The sequence below is a fragment of the Perognathus longimembris genome, chromosome 7 (assembly GCF_023159225.1).
Source record: "Perognathus longimembris pacificus isolate PPM17 chromosome 7, ASM2315922v1, whole genome shotgun sequence".
NCBI classification, from domain to species: domain Eukaryota; kingdom Metazoa; phylum Chordata; class Mammalia; order Rodentia; family Heteromyidae; genus Perognathus; species Perognathus longimembris.
Window position 1 is genome coordinate 3,500,292 of NC_063167.1, and position 24,100 is coordinate 3,524,391.

At 64.1% G+C, this 24,100-nt stretch overlaps 1 protein-coding gene across 1 annotated transcript in view; it reads right to left on the reverse strand.

Moving 5' to 3' along the window:
• Positions 1 to 24,100, reverse strand: part of Chd5 (chromodomain helicase DNA binding protein 5) — a 49,765-nt gene that overhangs the window by 9,456 nt on the left and 16,209 nt on the right. Inside the window, exons 4-31 of the mRNA XM_048349811.1 lie at positions 22,403 to 22,521; positions 21,847 to 22,085; positions 19,795 to 19,919; positions 18,492 to 18,615; positions 17,822 to 17,988; positions 17,479 to 17,700; positions 15,347 to 15,553; positions 14,976 to 15,187; positions 11,916 to 12,047; positions 11,587 to 11,698; positions 10,403 to 10,594; positions 10,108 to 10,308; positions 8,835 to 8,972; positions 8,613 to 8,734; positions 7,807 to 7,980; positions 7,399 to 7,540; positions 6,820 to 6,951; positions 5,888 to 6,005; positions 4,525 to 4,649; positions 3,436 to 3,667; positions 3,166 to 3,276; positions 2,776 to 2,948; positions 1,943 to 2,117; positions 1,580 to 1,672; positions 1,152 to 1,240; positions 901 to 1,034; positions 481 to 625; positions 47 to 206 (exon numbers count right to left, since the gene is read on the reverse strand). Coding sequence (XP_048205768.1) covers positions 47 to 206; positions 481 to 625; positions 901 to 1,034; positions 1,152 to 1,240; positions 1,580 to 1,672; positions 1,943 to 2,117; positions 2,776 to 2,948; positions 3,166 to 3,276; positions 3,436 to 3,667; positions 4,525 to 4,649; positions 5,888 to 6,005; positions 6,820 to 6,951; positions 7,399 to 7,540; positions 7,807 to 7,980; positions 8,613 to 8,734; positions 8,835 to 8,972; positions 10,108 to 10,308; positions 10,403 to 10,594; positions 11,587 to 11,698; positions 11,916 to 12,047; positions 14,976 to 15,187; positions 15,347 to 15,553; positions 17,479 to 17,700; positions 17,822 to 17,988; positions 18,492 to 18,615; positions 19,795 to 19,919; positions 21,847 to 22,085; positions 22,403 to 22,521 — 4,315 coding nt within the window. The remainder of the gene's footprint in view (positions 1 to 46; positions 207 to 480; positions 626 to 900; positions 1,035 to 1,151; positions 1,241 to 1,579; positions 1,673 to 1,942; positions 2,118 to 2,775; positions 2,949 to 3,165; positions 3,277 to 3,435; positions 3,668 to 4,524; positions 4,650 to 5,887; positions 6,006 to 6,819; positions 6,952 to 7,398; positions 7,541 to 7,806; positions 7,981 to 8,612; positions 8,735 to 8,834; positions 8,973 to 10,107; positions 10,309 to 10,402; positions 10,595 to 11,586; positions 11,699 to 11,915; positions 12,048 to 14,975; positions 15,188 to 15,346; positions 15,554 to 17,478; positions 17,701 to 17,821; positions 17,989 to 18,491; positions 18,616 to 19,794; positions 19,920 to 21,846; positions 22,086 to 22,402; positions 22,522 to 24,100) is intronic.

A 24,100-nucleotide genomic window follows, 5' to 3' on the forward strand; every position in this document is an offset into this window, starting at 1 on the left:
TCGGGTGCCCCCCAGCCCCCCCAGCCCCAGTGGCCCGACCCCCGACCTGGCAGGCCCAGCGGGGCTGGCGGGAGGTGGGCGGGGCTGGCGGGCACGGGCGTGTTGGGGTCGGAGATGACCTCCCCCGGCAGCTTCTTGTTCTCGGGGCCCTCGGGGAGCAGGTCTGGGGTGCTGTACTTCCCGTTGACGTGCTCAAACTCCTGAACCTGCCGCCGCGGGAGGGGCACAGAGTGCGCACGCTCACCCTCAGTCCCGAGGGCCAGGCCGGCCCAGGGGAATCAGGGTGGCCTTCGCTTGGGGTTGGCCAAGGCCGGGGCCACCTCCCCAACATCTCCCACCGCCCCCCCCGTGACCCGCTTTTCCCGTCCCCCACAGTTTCCAGGCCAGTCCCGGGCACGGCCGAGGCCCCGGGCAGCCGGACACGGGCCCTCAAGTTGGCCCTGGGGGCGCACGGAGGCCCCCCCAGGCTGCCTCACCCACCTTCTTCCTAACGAGTGACATGACCCCGATGCGGGTGAGCACGTGCTGCCGGGAGAGGCCCTCCCGGGGGACGCCGTCCGCGAAGGTCTCCGCGCCGTCCGCTCCCGGCTCACACAGGTGCCGCATGAAGAGCGACACGTAGGCTCTGGGGTGGGGGAGACCGGGGCGCAGAGAGTGGGAGGCCGGCAGGACCCCCGGGGAGCCGCTGACCACCGTCCACCACGGCGTGCCTCTGGCCGGGCTCCAAAGATGGGGTCCCCGGTAGGGGACAGCCTGGCCCGGGACGGCGGTGCCTCCTCCCAGCTGCCCTACCCAGCACCCCAAAGCAGAGCTCTGCCAACGCTCCAGGGGCTGTCCGTGGGGGAGCCCCTCCCACCGGGGAAGGGGGAAGGCTGCACCCGGGACCCCCGGGACCCCTACCTAAACTCCTTCTCACTCTTCCCGCGCAGGTCCCGCACCAGCCACTGGGAGTTGAAGGCGTCCTGGGGGGGCATGCCCCAGCGCATGATGGCGTTCAGAAAGGCTTTCCGCTGGCGGGCATTGAAGCCCAGCACCTGAGCAGGGGTGCAAGGCTTTGTGTGTCCCGGCACCTGACCCAAAGCCAGCTCCAGCCCCTCACCCCTACCCCAGAGGTGGCAGGAAAGGGGGCTGGGGAAGGGGCAGGGGGTCACCTCAATGTTGCCGCCTACGCGAGCCAGCAGGGGTGGCAGGGGCTTGTCCCGGTCGCTCTTCAGCTGTCTCCGGGATTGTCGCCGCCCGCCTGGAGAATGGCCACAGCAAACTCTCAGGGGAGGGGGAGGGGAGCCCCCAGCACACCCCAGGGCAGCCAGGGCCCGCCCAGCACCAGAACCCCCCCCACCTCAGGGGAGGGGGAGGAGAGTCCCCAGCACACCCCAGGGCAGCCTGGGCCCACCCAGCACCAGAACCCCCCCCACCTCAGGGGAGGGGGAGGGGAGCCCCCAGCACACCCCAGGGCAGCCTGGGCCCGCCCAGCACCAGAACCCCCCCCCCCCGCCTCAGGGGAGGGGCAGGGGGAGGGGAGGGGAGCCCCCAGCACACCCCAGGGCAGCCTGGGCCCGCCTCCGGCACCGATACTCACTCTGCCCTTCCGGCCGCTCCTCAAAGTCCTCGTCCTCGTCCTCGGAGCCAATGGAATATTCAGACTGGTTATCCGAAAGCTCGTCCTGCCACTCTGTAGGGGCGCGGGGTGGGCTATGGGTGCGGCCCCCCAGCCTGGCACGCCCAGGGCCGGCAGAGCGCCCACACCGCCCATCCGCCCCGTCCTCACGGCACGACAGCGGCTGCCGGGCGCCGCCTGTGAGCTCACAACCCACCCCAACTTCTCCACCCCACCCCCATCTTAGAGTGAGAAAGCAGCGCGCCTGGGGCTGGTGAGGTCCCGGCCCCTGGTCCTCCGCCCGCGCCAGCCCCGCCCGCAGCCGCGACGCCCGGCCCCACGCACCCTGGTCCTCCTGCGAGGCGTCGTTGTAGTTGACCTGCTTGCGGATGCGCTTGCCCTTGCCCAGGTTGCGCGCCAGGTCCTCCTGCTGCTGCTCGTAGTGGTGCCGCAGCAGCTTCTCCCAGTAGTCGGGGTCCACGTTCTCCTCCTGCTTGATGACCTCCCGCTCCACCTCCTCCTGCGGGCGCAGGGCTGCGGCTAGCGGGCACCACCCCGCCCTTCCTCGGGCCCTGGACAGCTCGGGGAGCAGCAGGGAAGCCTCCTCCGATGCCCCCACCCCAGCTGGTCTTCCCCTCCCTGCCTGGGCCTCAGCCATCCACGCTCACGTCCATCCATTCATTCACCCGCAAGCTCTCCTGGCCTCGTGTGGGCTCTGGGGTGCGGGGGAGGGGGGGAAGGGGGGGCAAAGTCCCGCCCTCCCCTCAGGGACTCCTGGTTTCAGGATGGAAGTTATCCAGCTTCCAAGGTGTGCCAGCAGGTGGGGGGCGGCAGGGGAGGTGGGGAGGCCGCCATGGCCCTAGGTGCGGGGGGGGGGGGGGGGGACCCCTCAGGTGTTGTGGAGAGCAGCCTCTGGAGCGTTCAGAGTAGGGAGCAGTTTGGCCAGGCCAGGCGGCCTGGCACAGGGCTGGAGGCGGAGCCGCCGCAGGGGGCCTGGCACAGGGCTGGAGGCGGAGCCGCCTCAGGGGGCGTGGCACATGGCTGGAGGCGGGGCCTCAGCTGGGGCGTGGTGTGTGGCTGGAGGCGGGGCCGCCGCTGGGGGCGTGGCGCATGGCTGGAGGCGGGGCCGCCGCTGGGGGCGTGGCAGGGAGCAGGGCATGGGGCCCGGGCTTTCTTACCACGCCATCTTCCTCTCGAACCACATACTGCGCCACCTTGAAGGAGCTCAGGTACTCGTTCATGTTCTGCAGCTCCGTGTCCTCCGTGGCGTCCTGGTTGCGGTCCAGCAGCTTGGAGATGGCCGCGTCGTCATAGTGGATCACGCTGCTGTCCTCCACGTCCTTGTTGTCACCTGAGGGCAGCACGGTGTAGCGTGGGCACACCAAGGTCACACCAAGGGCACCCAGGTCCAACCTCTGGCCCAGATGCCCACAGCGCCCTCCCGGTCCCTTCTCTGTGACCAGATCCCCCAGCCGCAGCTGCCCCAGGATGCCACAGGAGAGATGAGGAGCGCAGAGAGGTCCCCAGGGGCAGCCGCCGGCCAGGCCCGGGCCCAGGTGGGACCCTACCTGGCGGGGTGCTCCCGTGCTTCTTCTTGGCACTGGCCGCCAGAGCTCCCCCCTTGGAGGACTGGACATCAGGGATGGGCGTGATGGGCCTCTGGCCCTGGGACATCATGCCTGGAGGGTGGAGGGGCACAGAGGAGCTGCAGGGTTGGCAGCAGGGGACGAGTGTCACCTGGCTCCCCCCAGCAGAGCTGTGGCCTGGGGGCAGGGAGGGGCAGTCCCAAGCAGGGCCCGCCTCCGGTGCCCACCAACTCCCGAGCAAGGGAGGCCCACCCTCCACGTCGTCCTTGAAGAGCTCCTCCGTGCCGAACTTGAGGATGTCGTCCAGCTCCTGCTTGGTCATGGAGCCCGACTTGGAGCCCAGGCCCGGCCGCACCACCAGGTGCGTGAGCATCATCTTGCGCTTGGCCACCTGCGTGATGCGCTCCTCCACCGAGGCCCGCGTCACGAAGCGGTAGATCATCACCTTCTTGTTCTGCCCGATGCGGTGGGCGCGGCTGAAGGCCTGGGAGAGAGCACCGCTTAGCACCCGAGCCTTGACGGAGGGGCCGGGGCCGGGCGCCGCAGGACTGGCGCCCGAGTCTGGAACCACGCCAGGGGCAGCCTAACTGAGCATGGTGACACGTGCCAGTGCTGACACGGCTGCACCTGCGCCCGCCCCCAGCCTGTCTGGGGGCCTTGCGGACAGGCTGGGTGGGCAGGCTGAGTAGAAATGTACCTGGGCAGAGGAAACTAAAAACGGCTATCAAGCCAGGCGCCCGTGGCTCACGCCTGTAATCCCAGCTACTCAGGAGGCTGAAATCTGAGAACTGTAGTTCGAAGCCAGCCCAGGCAGGAAATCCTCTGAGACTCTTATCTCCAATGAACCACCCAAAAGCCCAAAGTGGAGCTGTGGCTCAAAGTGGTAGAGCCCTAGCCTTGAGGACAAAAGCTCAGGGAGCCCCAGGATGGACACCAAAAACAAAACCATGACTGCAGGCATGCAGGGGTGCAGACAAGGGGCCGAGAGGCCCGATGTGGTCACGGGGAGACAGACTGCCCCTCTGTCAGCCCCCACTCACGGAGGCCCCCTAGGAAGGGAGGGAGGTCTGGGAACTTTCCCGAAGGACGGGTCTGAGCCTCAGCACTGGGGGGGTCCTGCCCTCTCCAGGCCCCTTTCCTCCCCTGTGCCATGGGGGGCTGGAGGGACGGGGCCAAGCCCCGCTCGCTGCCCCCCCTGCTCGGCCCCCCCTGTCCTGCTCGCTGCCCCCCCCCCCGCTCACCCCCCCCACCTCGCTCACCGCCCACAGAAGGGAAGGGTGTGACCACGAAGGGGGTGCAGAACAGGGTGCCACTGGCGGAGCAGGGGCGGGGGGCACAGACCTGGATGTCGTTGTGGGGGTTCCAGTCCGAGTCATAGATGATGACCGTGTCCGCCGTGGCCAGGTTGATGCCCAGGCCGCCTGCCCGGGTTGAAAGCAGGAAGCAGAACTGCTGGGCTCCGGGGGCTGAGAAAGAGACCAGCGGGTGGGGGCGGGTTAGGCAGGCACACCTGGGCAGGGGGCAGGTGGAGGGTAGATGGCAGGGCAGGAGGGGCAGGGACCGTGGCGACTGGCCGCTGGCAGAGCAGCGGGACGAGGCCCTTCGACCCCCTTGAAGATGGCGGCCACGCCTGCAGCGAGGGAGGCCTGGGCACCACCGGGGCTGGGGTCGGGCTCCCCGTTCCCCCCCTCCGCCCCCAAGGAAATGGAGAGAGCCAGAGCCAGAGCCCGAAGCAAGCCAGTGTCCCCGCTGGCATCTCTCCTCCTCACCCTTCCTTCTTCTTTCTCCTCCTTTTTGTGATACTGGCCTTCACACTCACTCGGGGCCTCGGCTGGCTAGGCCTCAGCTCGCCTTCTACCGCTTGAGCCCTGCCCTCCGTCCTCTGTTTGTTTCTCTAAGAGCCTTGCACATTGGCACAGGCCAGCATCAGATCGTGATCTTCCCACCTCCCCCTCCCGAGGAGCTGGGATTAAAGGCTCGCATCATTACCTCCAGCCCCAGAAAGCCAGCAAATACAGTGGCCTGGTGACCCTCCCCCCCCCACACGCCCACATCTGCCTTTCTCCTCACCCGTTCCTAACTGCTCAGAGCAGGCCGCCCCTCCTGACCCTGCCAGAACCCCAGCACACCTGAAGGGCCCCGAGGATGAATGCCTGTGTCCCGCAAACTAAGTCACTCACGCCTGTCATCCTAGCTACTCAGGAGACTGAGGTCTGAGAATCATGGCTCAAAGCCAGCCCAGGCAGAAAAGGCTATTGAGACTCGTCTCCAATTAAGCACCAAAAAGCCAGATGTGGCTCAAGTGGTAGAGTAGCAACCTTGAGCAGAAAAGCTTGGGGAGTACCCAGGAGGCCCCGAGTTCAAGCCCCAGGACTGGCACAATAAAAAAGCAAAACCCCGGGCTGGGGATATAGCCTAGTGGCAAGAGTGCCTGCCTCGGATACACGAGGCCCTAGGTTCAATTCCCCAGCACCACATATACAGAAAACGGCCAGAAGCGGCGCTGTGGCTCAAGTGGCAGAGTGCTAGCCTTGAGCGGGAAGAAGCCAGGGACAGTGCTCAGGCCCTGAGTCCAAGGCCCAGGACTGGCCAAAAAAAAAAAAAAGCAAAACCCCTAAGGGCCCACTGTGGTGACCCTCCCTCAGTGTGCGTCCTGGCACTGTTTGTGGAGCGCTGGTGGGACTTGGCTACTTGGCCGAGGTACCATTGAATCTGTCGATGGCCTCCTGCCGCAGGCCACCCGTGATGCCACCGTCGATGCGCTCGTACTTGTAGCCCTCGTACTCCAGGAAGTCCTCCAGAAGATCCAACATCTTGGTCATCTGAAGGGGAGAAAGAGCTGAAGAGCTGGTTTGGCATCAGAAGCCCCACAGGCCCGGGCCAGGGCCCCACCGTGGGGGGGGTGGGGAGACCAGCTCACTTAGTGGGGAGATGTGTGGGAGCCCCACAGACTGAGGAAGGATGCAGCACGCACACGCACACACACGCACACACACACGCACGCACACACACACACCCCATCTCGCCACGTAGAAAGAAGCCACACCACCTCCAGCAGCCTTGCACGTGAGCCTGACACTTCTGGAAGGCCCGCCCCTAACTGCCCGGGACTCAGACATCCCCTCTGCGACGTCTTCCCTGAGGTGGCTTCCCAGGGAGAAAAGCAAGGCGGTCCCTCCCGAGCGCCGCGCCCTGTCTCCTTCCCACACTGAGGTGCTGTAGCTGGACAGAAAACTATCAGCGCCACTCTCCCACAGGGCCGGAGATTCTCACCATTGACTCTGCCGCCTAGCAAGTCTGAGGACAGTCTCACCTTCACCTTCACCCTCCTCCTCCTCCTCCTCTCTTCCTTCTCCCTCTCCCCCGTCTCCGTCTCCATCTGTCTCTATTTCTCTGTCTGTCTCTTATGTCTGTCTCTCCCTCTCTCCCTCTCTCTGTCTCTCCCTGTCTCTGTCTCTGTCTCTGTGTGTGTGTGTGCGTCTCTCTCTCCCTCTCTCCCCCTCTCTCCCCCCCTCTCTCTCGTTGACCTTGAACTTGAACGAGTCACGTAGGGCCCAGGGGACGGCCTGGCGGGCGGATGGGCACAGGCCCCCGGGCAGGGTGCGGCTGAGGGCTGGGCGCCGGCCGGCAGCTCACCTGGGAGAAGATGAGCACCCGGTGGCCCTCGTCCCGCAGCTTCTTGAGCATCTTCTGCAGGAGCATGAGCTTCCCCGACGACTTGACCAGCGAGCTGCCGTCGTAGGAGCCGTTGGGCAGCACGGGAGCCTCCTGCGGACACAGCAGGAGCGGGACCTCAGCGGGCCCCCTTTTCGGATGCCCCCCCAAGAGGCTGCACGGAGGGGCAAGGGCCGAGGGGGCCCGCGCCTGTCTGCCCGCCGGGCAGGATGGGGGCCCGGGGCTGGCGCCGACACGGGCTCGGGCTCTGGCATGAGGGCCCAAGCACCTGGCTGGTCGTGGCGCCTCCCCCAGCGGCCACGTGAAAGCGCTGGCAGTGGACACGAGGGAGGCACCACCACAGAGGCCACGGGGAACACGCCATGTGTCCACGAGAGCCACCCGACAGAGAGCCCACCACAGAGGACACCGAGACCACCCAGCACCTGCCGTAATGGCCACAGGAAATGCACCACGGAGAAGGCGCCACCGCAGCCACGGGGAGCCTGCCACCCGGGCCGCGAGGATCCCACCCTGCGGGCAGCAGCGCGGGGGACCTACCACCGCAGCCACCGGGAACAGATAGGGGTGGTTGCAGCACTTCTTGAGGTCCATCATGATGTTGAGCAGCGACACCTGGTTCCCGCCCCCCTTGGAGTTCAGCGCCTCGAAGTTCCGCGTGAGGATGAACTTGTAGTACTTTCTGCAGCGTGGGACACGACGGGGCAGTGGGCTGTACCCGGGTGGCCGCCCCTTGGAGGAGGTGGCCACCTCCCAGGGGGGCTCTGCCCCCCCCCCCGCCCCCGGCACCGCGTACAGAGAGCCTGGGAGCCAGAGGCAAAGCCACGGGGCCAGAGGCAGGCAGCCCTGCTCCTGAAGGGAAAGGGGGTCCCGAGATGCCCCCCGGAAGTGGCCAGGAGGGAGGGAGAGGAGCCGGCTGGTCTGCGCGGCGCTGGGCCCTCCACTCACTTCTGCATCTGGCTCAGCTCCACGCGGACGATCAGCTCCGTCTTGGCCGGCATGTTCTTGAACACGTCCGCCTTGAGCCGCCGCAGCATGTGGGGCCCCAGCAGGTCGTGCAGCTTCTTGATCTGGTCTTCCTTGGAGATGTCCGCAAACTCCTCCAGGAAGCCCTCCAGGTTGCTGCAAGAGAGCGGGGATGAGCGCCGGCGGCAGCGGAGCCGAGGGGGCCGCGGCCCTCTGCGGAGGGGGCCAGGATCGGGCTGGGGGGAGGGCAGCCGAGTCAACACTGGCCCGCCTGCATCTGCCCTGTACGGCCCGTCCACCCTCCAGCCGGCCTTGCACGAGGTCGCCATGCCCCCGGCCCACATTCCAGACGAGGAAGCTGCGGTGCCTGGGCGTCCACCTGCAGCCCAGACCCAAGCTGCCCTCGAGCCAACATCCCCACTCCAAAGTCGACTCTGGACTCCGAACGCCCCACCCAACTTTGAGCAACACGTGGGGGCAAGGGAAAGGGGTACGTCTTCACCCCCAACCTTTCATCACGAGCGTCTCTAAAGGAAAAGGACTGCGCCAGAAGTACGCAGGGAGGAGGGTTGGGGGAGCAGATAAAAAGGGGAAACCGAGGTACTAGCAGCAGCGGAGATTTCCCGGGAGCTGGCAGGTGTCCCTGCCCACGCCCCTCCCGCCCACGCCCCCCCCCCGCCCACGGCCACGCGCTCACGCTCCCATCTCCCAGCTGCCCAACCACGCTCAGAGCCACACCGGCACCAGGCCCCCGGCCCCGCCCCTTCCCGCCCGGTGGGGAGACGCACTTGAACCTCTCCGGGGTCAGGAAGTTGAGGAGGTGGAAGAGTTCCTCCAGGTTGTTCTGAAGCGGAGTCCCCGTGAGCAGCAGCTTGTAATCGATCTTGTAGCTGTTCAAGACCCTGAAGAACTTCAGGGAGGAAAGGGACCCTGTGAAGGGGCACAGGGGGGCCCGCCCAGGGCAGGCCTGAGCCCCGTGGCCCCCGGGCCCCGTGGCCAGCGGCACCTACTTTCGACTGGTTATTCTTGAGTCGGTGGGCCTCGTCCACCACCAGGCAGGCCCACTCAATGGAGCCCAGGACGGCCTGGTCGATGGTGATGAGCTCGTAGGAGGTGAGCACGACGTGGAACTTGATCTGCACTTCTTTCTGGAGGGAGAGACCAGCACTTGGGAGGGGGCAACCAGGGGCAGAGGGGACCACAGACAGCAAACGATTGACTAGAAAGTGTGGTCAGGCGTAGTGGCTCACATGGCTCAAGCCCCAGGACCAGAGCGCGCGTGCACACACACACACACACACACACACACACACGGGCACACACACACACACACACACACACACAGCTGGTCACAGCAGGACCCTGGCACGAGCTAAGGCGAAGGTCTTTCTGTGATTAACTAACTGACCTGGACGTTGTTTGTCTACAGAGCCACTTCCTGACAGGAAATTCCTCTGCTCCAGTAGACCACACACTTTTTCTTTTTTGGCAATACTGGGCTTTGAACTCAGGGACTCAAAGTCCTTTTTTGCTTTAGGTTTGTGTTGTTTTTTTTCGAGGGGGGGGTTGTTTATTTTTTTTTTTGTCACGGAGGGCCTGAGCCCTGTCCCTGAGCTCTTTTGCTCAAGGCTGACTCTCTACTACTTTGAGCCACAGCGCCACTGCCAGTTTTTGAGTTGTTAGCTGGAGATAGGAGTCTCACGGACTTTTCTGCCCGGGCTGGCTTTGAACCTCGATCCTCAGATCTCAGCCTCTTGAGTACCTTGGATTACGGGTGTGAGCCACTGGCACCCAGCTTTGCTTTGGGTATTTTTCCACTTTTTGTCTGGGGATAGCCTCAGACTGAGACCTTGTTTCTCAGTCCACCCCCCCCCCCCCATGGAGCTGGGGTCACGGGCACGTGCCACCACGTCTGGCCCCAGCAGATCATCTCGGGCATCTCTTGGCAGCCAGCGCTTCTCCAGGACCACAGGCCAGGCCTAGGTGATAGGTTCCGGAGCCCTGGCAGTCCTCCAGCCCCGCACAGGAGCCCACGCGAGCGCTAGGACTAGTGAAGGGCCCGCGCGCTGTCCCTGTGCAGGTGCAGTCTGCCCAGCCGGGCCCGTCTGCGGGCATTCCCGGCAGCGTGAAGCCCAGCAGGCCCGTCTGTGGGCATTCCCGGCAGCGTGAAGCCCAGTGGGCCTGTCTGCGGGCATTCCCGGGCACTGCTGGAGCCCGTGGTCTCGGGACAGAGCAGACGCTGCCCCGCCCGCCCGCCCGCCCGCCAGGGACCAGACCGCTCACCTTCATCCGGAACACCTTCTTCCCGCTGCGAATGGCGTTGTCCTCAAAGGAGAACTCGTTCTCGCGGATCACCGAGCGGCTCTCCTTGTCCCCCGTGTAGGTGACCACGTAGAACTCAGGCGCCCACATCTCAAACTCTCGCTCCCAGTTGATGATGGTGGACAGGGGCGCGCTGACCAGGTAGGGCCCCTTGGAGTGGCCCTGCACGGAGAGCCTGAGGCAGTGAGCCCGGCCGGGCGGGGCGGGGGGGCCCCGTACCCCCTCCCCGCGCTCTGCCTGGGCGCCGCCGGCCCACCTCCTTGTACAAGGAGTACAGGAACACGATGGTCTGCACGGTCTTGCCCAGACCCATCTCGTCGGCCAGGATGGTGTCGGTGCCCTGGGCCCAGGAGAAGCGCAGCCAGTTGAGGCCCTCCAGCTGGTAGGGGTGCAGCGTGCCGCCGGTGGAGTCCATGTACCACGGCTGCTTGTCGAACTTCACCGTGGGCTGCGGGAGAGCCGGACGCACGCTGAATCCTGGGCCACCGGCCTCTGCACACCCACGCCCACCGAGTCCTTTGGCCTACAACACCCTTCCCACTCCCTTCCGCCTTCCTAACTCCTCCTCGTGTCTAGACGAGATGTCTCCTCCTCCAGGAAGCCCTCCGGAGCTACAGCCTGGCATAGGCACTCCTGCAATTACCCACCCTCCCCGCCCTGCCCAAGGCCCTTCTGCTTCTCCTGTGACCAACGAAGGCTGAATTCTCTGCCTCGAGGCCAGGGTGTGGGGACCGCGTGGGTCCAGCTCCTCCAGGTCGGGGAAGCCCCTCGTGGGAACAGTCAGTCAGTATTGCTGGATTAACAAGGGACTGGCTGTGTCCAGCGTATTCCCGATGCCTGCCCGCAGTGTGGCCTCCACGTACCCAGAAGGCCACCGTGTGCCCGTCGCTCGTGCAACCGCGGGCCATCTCCCAGATGGACTGGCCCCACAGGACCGCCCGCCCTGCCAGTGAGCACGTGCTTCGTGGCCCCGCCTCAGGCCCCTGGGAAAAGCTTCACTTGAAACAGGGCCCCCAGCTTGTGGGGGTCGGCGGGGCTTGAGTACTGTCCTCGAGCTTTTTCACTCAGGGCTAGCGCTCTACTACTTGAGCCACAGCTCCACTTCCAGCTTTTTGGTGACTGATGGGAGAGAAGTCTTACTCTCCTGCCCGGGCTGGCTTTGAACCGTGGTCCTCAGATCTCAGCCTCCTGAGCAGCTGGGACGACAGGCGTGAGCCCCCGGCGCCCCCTCAGGGCCCGCAGCTTTTTAACCCTTGGCTCCTTGGTGTCAATTCAGGGCCAGGTACTAGCAGACGCCCCAGGGTGTCACCCGGGGCGTCCTGGTGGGTGAGAACGGTGTGTCACCGGGGCGCCCCCTCCCCACCGCCCGCCAGCCTCGGTGTGCCCTGGAGCACACAGTCCAGGAGCACCGGCCGGGCCGGGCGCCCTGCCCGCACTCACGTCCACGATGGGCGTGTCCGGCGGGGGCTTCTCCTGTTTCCCGTCCTTCCACTTCTTGCCCTTCTTGAGCAGCTGCTTAGGCAGCCTGGCGTCCTCTCCCAGCATCAGCTCCCTGGGGAAGAACGTCAGACTCGAGTGAGCAAAACTGGGGGGTGGAGGCGTGGCGCACAAGGTAGAGCACCAGCCAATGAGACACATCACCAGATGTCAAGTTTGAGTCTCAGCCTCAGTGGCCGGGGGTGGGGGGAGGGGAGACGAGCAAAACTCAGGCTAGGAGGGCTACCCACCCCCACCCAAGGCCGTGCCCAGCGGCTGAACCCCAGGCCCACCTGTGACCCCAGTAGGCCTGCTTCAGGTTGTCGTAATAGGGGATGTCGATGTCGTCGATCTCCCAGGTGCACTGGTCGTAGGACAGGTCCTTCCACTTGATGAGGTAGTGGACCTCCCCCTTCTTGTCAAAGCTGCGACACAGGGGACAGAGAGTGAGGCGGGCACTGGCCACTGGGCCAGCAGCCGCAGTGTGGGGGTGAGCCAGGGCCCCCCCCCCCGCCCGAGGCAGACCCCACGACAGTGGCCCCATCAAGAGGAGGCCAGGCTGGATGCCAACGGCTCACACCTGTCATCCTAGCTACTCAGGAGGCTGAGATCTGAGGACTGGGGTTCAAAGCCAGCCTGAGCAGGCAGGTCCATGAGACTCTTAGGTCCAATTAACCTCCAAAAAGCTGAGCTGGAGTAGAGCGGTGGCGCCACCAAAAAAATAAAATAAAGCCCAGGGACAGGCCCCGAGTTGAAGCCACGTTGCCAGAATGGGGCTGGGAGGGGGGACACCCAAGAGGAAGACACCAGGGGTAATGGGGTGCAGGAGTACAGCCGGTCTCTGAGGTCACGCGGCTTGTGGGGGCTGAGGAGGGTCAGTCTGTGGGAACTGGCAGAGCCACACAGAGAGGAAGAGCACTGAGAGGAAGAGCACTGAGAGGAGGAGCACTGAGAGGAAGAGCACTGAGAGGAGGAGCACTGAGAGGAGGAGCACTGAGAGGAGGAGCACTGAGAGGAAGAGCACTGAGGAAGAGCACTGAGAGGAGGAGCACTGAGAGGAGGAGCACTGAGAGGAAGAGCACTGAGAGGAGGAGCACTGAGAGGAAGAGCACTGAGAGGAGGAGCACTGAGAGGAGGAGCACTGAGAGGAGGAGCACTGAGAGGAGGAGCACTGAGAGGAAGAGCACTGAGAGGAGGAGCACTGAGAGGAGGAGCACTGAGAGGAGGAGCACTGAGAGGAGGAGCACTGAGAGGAAGAGCACTGAGAGGAGCAGCACTGAGAGGAGGAGCACTGAGAGGAGGAGCACTGAGAGGAGGAGCACTGAGAGGAGGAGCACACAGAGCGGCTGAGCGGCTGAGGGCCGCACGCCTCCTTTCCAGCCTCCGCGGCCATGGAGCCTGGACACAGGACTTCTGGACTTCTCTTCGGGGGGAGGGGGGGACATCATTTTCGAATCCAAAGCTGCTGAAGGACCCTCGGCAATGCCCACCAGGGAGGGTGGAGGGGGGCTGTCCTGAACAGCAGGCAAAGATTCCAGACACTTCCAGAAGCGCGGGGTGCAGCGGCCACGCCCAGCCGTGTACAGCTCGGTGCTGGCAGGGCCTCTCCACCACCAGACCAGGGGTGCTCACCACGGCCAGGGGGGTGGGGGGCGGGGGGCTAAAAGGCAATGCCGAGCAGAAAGACGGGGGGAGCGGGGGCTGCAGCTGGCCTGGGGACCATCAAGAGCAAATCGGATTCCTCATCACCATGGAAACCAATGGCTTTTTTTTTTCAATAAATAATTGGTCATTATGCAGGCACCACGAATAAATCCCAGGAAGATTCACCTGCTCCGCTTTGGAGGCGCAGAGAAAACCCGCCATTTATGCTTTTAGCTTACAACTGAATAGAGGTTTAAAAAAAAAGCGTGAGGGTCAAATTCAAGGTGGGGCTCAGGTTCCGGCAGGGAAAGGGCCGTCCCCCCCCCCAGGAGGGAAGGGGACATTCCGAAGAACACAGCCGCTCGGTCCCGCTCTGCAGTCCCGTGTCACTGAAGGCCACCCCGCAGGCTCCTGACAACCCCGTCAGCTTCAGCGCGGCCCAGTCCGGGGGAAGAGCAGTCAGGGGCGCCCACAGGCTAGGCCACGGGGGGGGGGGGAGCCGAGCATCCAGCACACGCGTTCTTAACCTCTGCTCCACCTGGTGAGGAAGGTCACCCCTGTCACCCCTGGGAGGCAGCACCCTGAAGATGCGGCTCCAACTGATACCATGCAGCCGGTACTCCACACTCCAGCACCTGTCCTCAAGCACCTGAACCCCAAAGTCAGCAAGAGCCCCCCCCTCACCCACCACGCCAACTGCTCTCCAAGCAGCTGGCCCCCAGCCCCGCGCCTCCTTCAGTCTCTCGGCACCCGGTCCCCCGGGGCATTTCCAGACTGCTGGCTCACAGTTGTCACAGGGGCCCTCGAAGGCCAGGACGGCGACTACGAAAGCAGCTTCGGGCTGGGCACCGGGGGCGCACACCTGTAATCCTAGCCACTCCGGAGGCGGAGAGCTCAAGATCCTGGTTCAAAGCCATCCCAAGCGGGAGAGTCCATGAGACTCTCATCTCCGATTAAACACCCAAACGAAGCCCAAAGTAGAGCTGTGGCTCACGTGGTAGAGTGCTAGCGTAAAGTATACAAGCTCAGGGACAGTGCTCAGGCCTTGAGTTCAAGCCCTAGGACTGGCACAACGAGGGGGAGGGGAAGATGAAGGGAGGGAGGGAGGGGGGAGGGAGAGAGGGAGGGAGGGAAGGCTGGCTGGTTCTGCCGCCACGTGCCCCAGCCTGGTGCTCACAGAGACCGCAGTACTGCGATCTCCCTCACCCCGCCCAGCAGAGCCATATCCAGACCCAGTGCGTCTGAGCTGGCCAGGACGGGAGACCTGGTTCCCTTCTTCCTAGAATCATACCTAGAGCCTTGGCGGCGGCTGCTGGAAAATGCTGGGTTTGAATCCTGGGCCTGGCACTTGGGCTGTGTGACCAGGCCATGACTTAACCTTGCTGCGCTTACTCTCGAATTTGCTTTGGGGACAGGACGCACTCATGCTGGCCTGTGATCAGTCAGCGTAATTGGTACACCCTCACTCCTCGGCCCCAGCCTGGTTCTCAGAGCTGTCCTACTGACGCCAGGCAGGAAGCTGGAAGGAGCTAGGAGCCGGGGGGGCCCTCCTCACTGGGGTCCTGCTCTGTTCAAGAACGCAGGCCGATAATTGGGTCCCGTGGGGCATGACACCCTCCTGACGGCACAGACAGGTCACCAGCCGTGGGGGCCCCCGGCGGCTCTGCCCCCCCCCCCGCCCACGTGCAGTGAAGAGCCCCGGCGCTCACCTGTGGTTCAGGATGCGGTGGATCACCATCCACTCCGGCTTGATGCCGTAGCGGTAGAAGCGCTCCTCCATCTTGGCGTAGAGCGGGTCCTTGCTCTTCCTCTTCTCGCTCTTGCCGTCCTCATCGCCAGAGCCGTAGTCGAAGGGCGGCGGCTCGTCCATGTCGTTCTTTCTTTGGTAGTTGCGGTACATCACCGTGTGGTAGAGCTCCAGCTGCTCGCGGTGGGGGCAGAGGTCACGAGAGGGAGGGGGAGCTCCCCCGGGTCACCCCGCCCAGCCACCCCCCCAAAGGCAGGACGGGCCTCCTCTCTCCACGACTCCCCACCGTGCCCATCCACGAGCCCAGAGGTGCCGGGGCTGAGGCCGCCTCACCTGCAGCTCCTTCACCCAGGAGCAGTGCCAGTAGGAGAGGCCGGCCCACTTGACGAAGAACTCCCTCTCGGGGATGCCCTCCAGGGCTTTGGGCGGGGGCACCTCCGACTCCACCTCCGGTCCTGGCAGCCCCACCACGAACGGGGCCGGGGGCTCCGTCCACCGCCAGTGGAGGATCCGCTGCACTTTGCCCTTCAGCGGGGGGCACTGTGGAGGAAGGAGGGTCCCCCCCCCAAGTTCAGGGCTTAGCCACAGGACCCCACCCTGGAGCTGCCGTGACAGCAGAACACAGGCGCCCAAGTCAGCACAGCACCACGGGGGCCCACGCCCCCCTCCTCGGCCATGCGTGCCAGACGTGCAGGCGGCAGGCGAGAGGCGAGCCTCTGTGCACACGGGCCTCGCACACGGACGTGAGCTTTATCCACTCCTGGCAACCCCGAGCCGTGGAGCGTGCGTCCGCCACGTGCACGGAACAGAGGGAGAACACAAGGCCCACTTGCAAAGGGCAGCAGGGCGGAGAGCAGCCCCACGACTGGATGTGCCCGTCGGCAGCCCGCCCTCTGCCCTGTCCTCTGTCTGGAGCCCTCTGAGGACATATTCTGCTGTATTCTGACCCAGAAGCACCCCTGGGGCATAAGCCCCTGCCTGGCACTGCGCCTCCACCCACCTCCCTCATCCCTACCCGGCAGAGCTGCACCCAGGCCCAGGGGTACCGAAGCCGGCCAGGCAGGGCAGGAAGACAGGGCTCACTGCCCAGAACACACCCAGGGAGGGCCCTGATGAACGCTAGACTCTAGAGAGCTGCTAGCCGGCACAGAAGTGCAACAGGCACACGCCACCTCTGGTGCACTGCGCGTGCTACCCTGAGGGGGCTCAGAGCAGCCCCGGCCCTGGCAGGAGGGATTCCAAGTCCCGGCTGGACTGGGGCAGAGGTGACCGCTTGAGGAAGTGCGCTCTGCCGGGGACGGCAGGTTCCCGCTCCGCCGCGGCTGCCCACGTCCTGAGTACAGGCTGCCTGCGGCTGTTTGGGCCATCCGTCCTGTACCTCTCTCGAGGTGTAGTGCCTGCCCTTCACAAACTCCAGAGCCAACCCTGCTCCGGCCTGAGTGAGAGACAAGGCCCAGGCTGAGGAGGGAGAGCCGGAAAATGTCTCTTCCCCTGACAAGGAGGGGCCCACCCTCCTGGGAGGAACCCAGGGGGCTTCCGGGGAGAACTAAGAAGGTTGCGCCTGTGAAAAGGGCTTCCCAGGCCCCTACACAGAGCCAAACACGCATGCACACCCAGGCAGAGGCACACCACAAGACACGAGTCCAGACGTACAAGGGTGACTGAGGGCTAGCTTCTGCACAGCCCAGAACCTGCAGGGTGGGGCATCTAGCAGTGGGCAAAGGGATGAGGGGGGTCCACTCAGAGCATGGACCCTCCACATGCCTACAAGGACTGGGGCCCAGGGGTGGGAGTGGGGAGCACTCCTTTACCCCCAGACAACAGAGGTTCGGGCGGGGGGGCAGCTTCTAAGCTCTCACCACTGAGCCTGGGGACAAAAGCCAGGCGCAAGGTGGCCCCAAGTAGACAGTTGTGCTGCTGTGTGGTTTTTAGGCAGCCCATTACTTCCCTACACCTCAGTTTTCTCCTCTGAAAATGGGAGTGACGGGACTGGAGATGTAGCTCCCTGGCAGAGAACTTGCAGCACTCTCCCCAAGCCCTTCACATGAAAGTGGGAAGAAACCAAAGTTGGGCAGGTGAACTGAAAGAATGAAACGCATGGGAGGCCCTCGGTGCCGAGTAAGCATTATTAACTTAGAAGCAGAGCAGAACTGAGCGAGGTGGGCGGGGCCTTGAGCCAAGCGAGGTTTCTCTCAATGGGCTAGGAGTGGGCGTGGCCTTGTCCAGCAGCTGCTGCTGTGAGGGGGGGGAGGGCGTTTGTGGGCCGTGGGCGTGGCCTGGGCCAGCAGGTGCGGCTAGGGGCTCCCGCGGCCAGGGGGCGGGGCGTTTGTGGGCCGTGGGCGTGGCCTGGGCCAGCAGGTGCCGCTAGGGGCTCCCGCGGCCAGGGGGCGGGGCGTGCGTGGGCCGTGGGCGGGGCCTGGGCGGGTCTTTCGGCGCAGGGCGGGGCAGGCGGGCGTAACACTCACAGTACAGCGCGGGCAGAGCCATTCACCATTTGGGATCTCTGGCAGTGGCGGGTTGAGGCAGTGCAGGTGGTAGGAGGAGGGGCAGGCGTCGCAGCAGAGCAGCTCGCCGCCGTCCTTGCACACGCGGCAGAACTCCATGTGGTCATCTTCCTCCTCCTCACAGCCGCCCTCCTCCTCCTCCTCGTCCTCGTCCTTTGGCTCCCACTGGATCCCCTCCTTCTCCTGCAGTAGGTCGGGATGGAGGCACCCAGGCTGGATCCCCTCCCCTTAGGCTGGACTCACCCCCCCCCCCAGGGCGCCTCAGTACACCCTCCTCCAGCCCGGGACCTTCACCCACACTCACACAGTGCGGGCAGCTCCACTTGCCCTCCGGAGCCTTCTCCAGCTCTGGATCCAGGCAGACCAGGTGGTAGGCCCTGGGACAGGTGTCACACAAGATGATCTCCCCTCCCTGCTGGCACACCTCGCAGTAATCCTGGTGATCCGTCTCGTAGCCATCGCCGTCATCAACTACGGTGAGGAGAGGCGCATTCACGGAAGGCACCCCGCCCCTCCGCAGACAGGCCAATGCTAAATGCTTAAATGGATGGAAGGGGGACTGGGGATATGGCCTAGTGGCAAGAGTGCTTGCCTCGTAAACATGAAGCCCTGGGTTTGATTCCCCAGCACCACATCTATAGAAAACAGCCAGAAGTGGCGCTGTGGCTCAAGTGGCAGAGTGCTAGCCTTGAGCGGGAAGAAGCCAGGGACAGTGCTCAGGCCCTGAGCTCAAGCCCCAGGACTGGCGAAAGAAGTTCTTTTTCCAGGGCCCACTTGCTGATGCCCTGGGTTCCTAACGCTCACCCCTGGAACAGTGAGCCCCCCCTCCTCCTGACAGAGATGAAGGCACAGAACAGTCCTGGCCAAGGCTAGAAGAAGCTGAGGCTTGAAGATGCCCATCCCCCGCTTCCCAAGGGGGCCTCTGTACCCCGCCCACAACAAAGGCCCCAAGACCCGCCAGCAGGAAGCCCTACTCCTCTTCTTCTTGCGTCTCCTCTTGCTCTTCTTGCCCAGGGCTGCGGAGCACTCCGAGCGCACCGAAGAGCTGTGGATGCTGGCGCTGTCCAAGTCAGACTCCTCTCGCTCATCCTCCTCGCTCTGCAGGGAAGGGAGGCCTGTGTGAGCCAGGGCCAGCCCTGGGGGGTACAGCCCCCCCCCAGGGTACAGCAGCACCCCACACTGTGGGGTCTGGTGGGGTGAGCTCTGGAGACAGCATTTGTAATGTATCACCTCCTACCCTGATCCAGCTAGAACCAGCCACAACCACTCCACCCTCCAAGCCCGGTCCTCCAGCCCTCAGACTCTCCCACGTTTCTACTCCAAAATGCTCCTGGGCTCTGCCCTCCACGCTGCCTAACTTCTGTACATGCTTCACAGGGAAGCCCTAAGGGGCCCTCTACCAGGGAAGCCCTAAGGGGCCCTCTACCAGGGAAGCCCTAAGGGGCCCTCTACCAGGAGTTTCCCAGACCTCTCTGACTGGACCCACACCACAGCACAGCTCCAGGTCTGGTCTGTCCCATCTGTCACTCACTGCTGCCTCCCTGCCGGGAAAGCTTCCTGCCAGCCTGCCTGCACCCTAAGAACAGCCTGCAAGCACAAGGCCTGCACAGAGGAGCCAGACAAATAGTTTCTCAGGTGGGCTGGGCTGCCCCTTCTGCTCCAGAGCAGCCAACCATGAGACCTGGCACCGGCCTGGAGGAGTGGAGAAACGGCTTCCAAGACTGAGGATGCAACTCAGTGTCAGAGCGTTTGCCCGCAGCTTCCAGCTAGCCCTCTTCTCTGACCCACTGCAGGGCTGAGGGAAGGCCAGGAATGGGCTTCCCGGTGGGGGTGAGGCAGGAGCTGCCTCCACACAGAGAGAGGACCCAGAGGCTGACCCAGGCTTAGGCTTTGCACGGGGTCATGGAGTCAAGGGGAGCAGTCAGGGCCCCAGCCAGCCTGGCCCAGGCCTCCTCCCGGGGCCGCACCCTCCCAGCCCGGCCTCCCCCCGGCTGATCCTCCCACCTGCTCCCTGGAGGAAACCACTGCTGTGGACAACAGAAACTAGGACTGAGCCCGGTAAGCCTGCCCACAGTCCCAGCTAAGGAAGCCTCTAGAAGAATCCAGGCTCTAGACCATACAGAAGGGGAAGGTGAGGCTGCAGATAGAATGGAGAAGGAGGGAGGCGCTCCCGCTGGCTCTGGAGAATGAACCAAGAGCCCACTCTCCACAATTATCACAGCCCTCCCCACACGCACACACACAAACATGCACACACACGCACGCACGCACACTCACCGAGGAGCCTTTCTTCCTCTTGTTGCTGATTCCTCCAAAGCGGAACTTGAGCCCGGCCACCTTTTTCCCCTTCCCCTTCTTCTTCCCATCTTTGGAGCTTTTAATCTTCTTCCTTACGCCAGGGCCTGGACATGGTGACAAGGACTTTGCTGACCAACCCTGCCACCAGCTGCTCCACTGGATGGAGGCGGCCCAAGCTGGTCACGGGGACCTCAGGGGCAGGGCCTCAATAAGGAACGGGGACATTCTACTGCGACCCCTTTTCAGATGAGACCAAGGTCGGGGAGGGAGGTCCTTGCTTAGGCTGCACAGCAAACAAGGAGAGCGAAAGACTGGCCTGACCCATGCGTGTCTGCTCCAGCAACTATCGTGACCCTAACACGGACCAGCCCTGCTGGAATTAGCTCTGGTAAGCACTCATTCAGCAAGGAGTTTCCCCCAGAGCCCCCGGCCTCCACACCAGCCGCGCCACAAGGGAACACCTATCCGCCGCGGTCAATGCCTAGACGCACGGAGGGTCATCTTGGGACATCCTGGAACTCCTTCCTGGCCGCCAGCCTCCCGGGCCCAAGGAGTGCGAGCATCACAGCCCCCAGCCACCCTGACGGCCACCCCGGGAGAGGCCGGCAGGTTTGAGAAGGTGTCTATGCAGCTGGCCGGGGCAATGCCCTCCCCCGCACGGCCTGGCCCACTGCCAGGCTGAGCCCAGGTGGGAGGGAAGCGCTACTGAAGTCGCCTCTCCCACGCCTTCCTGGCCACGGTGCAGGTGGACGTGGACCTGGGGGCCCAGCTGTACCCTGGGGCCGCACCAGGGAAAATCCATTTCAATGTTTCAGGCTCTGAATAGGCAGCTTAGGAAATCAATAGCTCAGCAGCTGGAGTCCAGGAATAAAGAAAGTAAGGGGCCTGAGCAGGTGGGAAACAAGCCAAGCCCCCCACCCCCCAAGGGCTCTGGGTGGCCGGGACGTGGTACGACAGGGTGCACACACACAGCACACACGCACGCTGCACACCCAGAGAGACCTGGCACAGGGTACCACACCCCAGCACTGTCTCAGAAACCACGGCTCCTTGGGGCGGAGATACAGGGTCTCCAGCCCTCGTCAAAGCCCAGCTCAAGAGGCAGAGGCAAGTTCAAGACCAGCTAGACAAAAGCCAGTGACACCCCACATCAAAAATTAAAAGTGAGGGCTGGGAAGGTGGCTTAGCGGTAGAGCGCTTGCCTAGCATGCACGAAGCCCTGGGTTTGGTTCCTCAGTACCACCTACACAGGAAAAGCCAGAAATTGTAGAGTGCTAGCCTGGAGCAAAAGAAGCTCAGGGACAGTGCCCAGGCCCTGAGTTCAAGCCTCAGGACTGGTAAAAAAAATAAATAAATAAAAATTAAAAGTGAAAGGACTGGGGTATGTCTTAAGTAGTCGAGCACCTATGGAGCAAGAGCAAAGCCCTGGGTTCATCCTCAGTAATAGGAAATAAGCAAATAACGGTCACGGCACACAGGAAGGCTAGGCAGCTGGTGACCCCACCAGGGCCAGCTCTGGAGGCATCAGTGCCACTCACGCGCCAGAGACCAGAGCCCGCGCCCAGGCAGCTCCATGCGCAGGCCCCTCGAGCCCCGAGTCTCTCCATCCACCTGCCCTACCCCTGAGCCGCCCAGGATCCGGACCTCCTTCCTGCCCTCCCCTGCCTGCTCCCAACGTGCATTCAACTGGACACTCCCTGCCACCCTGCGTACCTGAAGAAGGACCCCGCCCGAGGGGGGGAGGGGGGCCAGTGGGCTGACCCCGGCCGCCTCACACCCAAGAGCCCGGCTGGCGCAGCTCCAGACGGCGGCCCCTCCTCCCTCTTCTCCAGCCCTGCCCAGTCACAGGGCCAGTAAAGGCAAAGCCACATGCCCCGGAAGCCACAAGGTCGAGTTACTGCTGAGGAAAGCTGTCAGCCCAGGGTGACACTAGATTCCCAGGCCTGGCCGCCCAGGCCTGTCCATGGCCACCCCCCAGGGCCCCGTGGGCTCTGTCGGGCAGGTGTCGGGGCCCACCCCCAGCAGCCTTACCCTTGCCCTCTTTGGTCTTGGCCTTGCGGATGGGCATGGTCTGCGGCCCCTGCTGGGGGCTGATGGCCAGCGGAGGAGCGATGGTGACTGTCTCTACCGCTGCAGCCACCGCCGCCGCGGCCGCAGCCGCAGAGCTGCCCTTGAAAGGGTTGTTGGCACTGAATTCCCGCCATTTGGCACCCAGGACAGTCATCATTTTGGACATGGGGATCTTTGGGTTCTTCTTGGCTATGAGTGGCCTGTGGAGGGAGAGACGAGAGGATGACCGACGGGGGGGGGGGGGCGGGGGGGCAGAGAAGGAGGGGGCAGAGGGAAAAGGGCAACGGGCAGGTTCCACCCTTCCCTACACCTGCATGTGCCACCAGCCCCACATTCCTGGTTGGAAACTAGGTGGCAATGGGGCTGCTCCCCCCCCCCCACCAGCTCTGGGCCCTGGCTCACCCCAGGGAGCCAGGCTCTGTCTCCGTGCATCCCCCACCCCCACCCCGGGCTGGGCGCCTCCCCGGGAAGCACCCTCCGCACAGGTGCCCAGCATGGCAGGCTGCCCCCCACCCACCGGAGGAACTGGCTGAAGGCCTTGTAGTTGGTCAGCGTGTGGTAGTCCTCCTCAGAGAACAGGTAGTCTACGTTGTCCAGGCCCCACTCCGCCATGAGCTGCCCTGAGGACTTGGGCTCCTACGGAGAGAGGGGAGCGGAGGCGCAGTCAAAAGTGGGGACCCTTCCCTAGGACCCCAGCCCCACGGGCCTCAGAATGGAGGCCTGGTCAAGTCCGCCACTTCCAAAGCGCCATTTGCTCCGCTCACTGGGTGCAAACGCCCGGCCCCCGCAGGGTGGCCCCGACCAGGGAGACATCTCAGAGACCGGCCCACAGGGCGCAGGGCCAAAGGGTTCATGGCAAGACGTGGGTAGAGACTCGCTCCAGAAAATGACAGCAGGAAGGCCGCTGCTAGAGATGAGCCCTCCGGTAAGATGCGCCCAGTGTCCCCAGACCCAGGGCAGCGTGACACTCAGCACAGTGGCCAGAACTCGGCTGTGGAGGGACAGCACCCGGCAGGCCTGGGAGGCAGCAGGGCTAAGAGGCTACACACGGGGTGCTGGCAAGAAAGGACAGCCCCTCGCCAGGTTCTGCAGCCAGGGCACAGGAAGGGGCCCCTCGAGGCGCGGAGCAGCGGTGCCGGCGAGGAATGCGATGTCCCCCGAGCACCCGGGAGAGCTGGTCCTCGGACGGATGGCCCGATGGCTGGACAGCCCTACGCTGGGGCTGGTGCCCACTACCGGTCTGGGCCGGTTCTACCCCTAGGTCTGCCACATGCTGGCAATGAGAGGTGCACGAGTGACCGCACCTCTGTGCCTCGATTAACACCTGCACCTACCTCACGGTGGGGGGCCTGGGCTCAGAACAACTGGAAACATGCCAGCACCCAACCCAGCTGCCTGCCTCCTCCCCTCACAGCCCACTCCCTCCAGGGACCCCGAGTGGCCCCAGCAAGCCAATCAGCACACACTCTCCTGTAAGCCAGAGCTCCCGGTCAGGTGGTCAGGTGACATGGGGCAGTCCAATCAGGGAATGCCCGGATGCAGGATGCTTGTGCTCTGTCTTGCTAGGTAAGGGTGACCATGAAAGTGCCCTACCTGAACCCAGAAGCGTACAGAGTAGATGACTCCCTTGGGCCCCACAAGGCAGATACATCCTGCCTCATTTCTAGGCACCAGGCAGAGGTCATGTGCATAACAGTCTCCCTGGACTCTAAGGGTCCCCCGGCTGTAAACCAGGCCTGCCAGTGGAAGGCGGCAAAGGCGGCTTGGGAAGGCGGCTCTGTGGCAGGTCAGACATGCTCGGGTAGGGGCTGCCCTCCTATGGCTGGCCGGCCCCCCCAAACACGCCCAGCCATTCCCGAAGGTACAGGAGAGCCAGCCCGCACGGGAGAGCCAGCCCGCACGGGAGTGTGCTGCGCACGGTAGCAAGTGACTGGCGGTGTCACACATAACCCCGAACCACTCTCGGTTAAGCTAATCAGAACATCAGCCCCTCAGCCATTACCAGCCCCAGACGACTCACAACACACCCACCCACAGACGGGATCACTCCGGGCGTCAGGGGCCCCCCGGCAGGCACCGGGACTCCAGTCACTCCCGCTCAGCGTGCCGCCTCACCTGCCAGCAACTCTGCTAATATTTATGGAGCGCTTCTCTTTACACCCCCAGAGCTAAGACAGCAAAGTGCACCTGATCATGTGGGGTCCGCTAAAGCCTC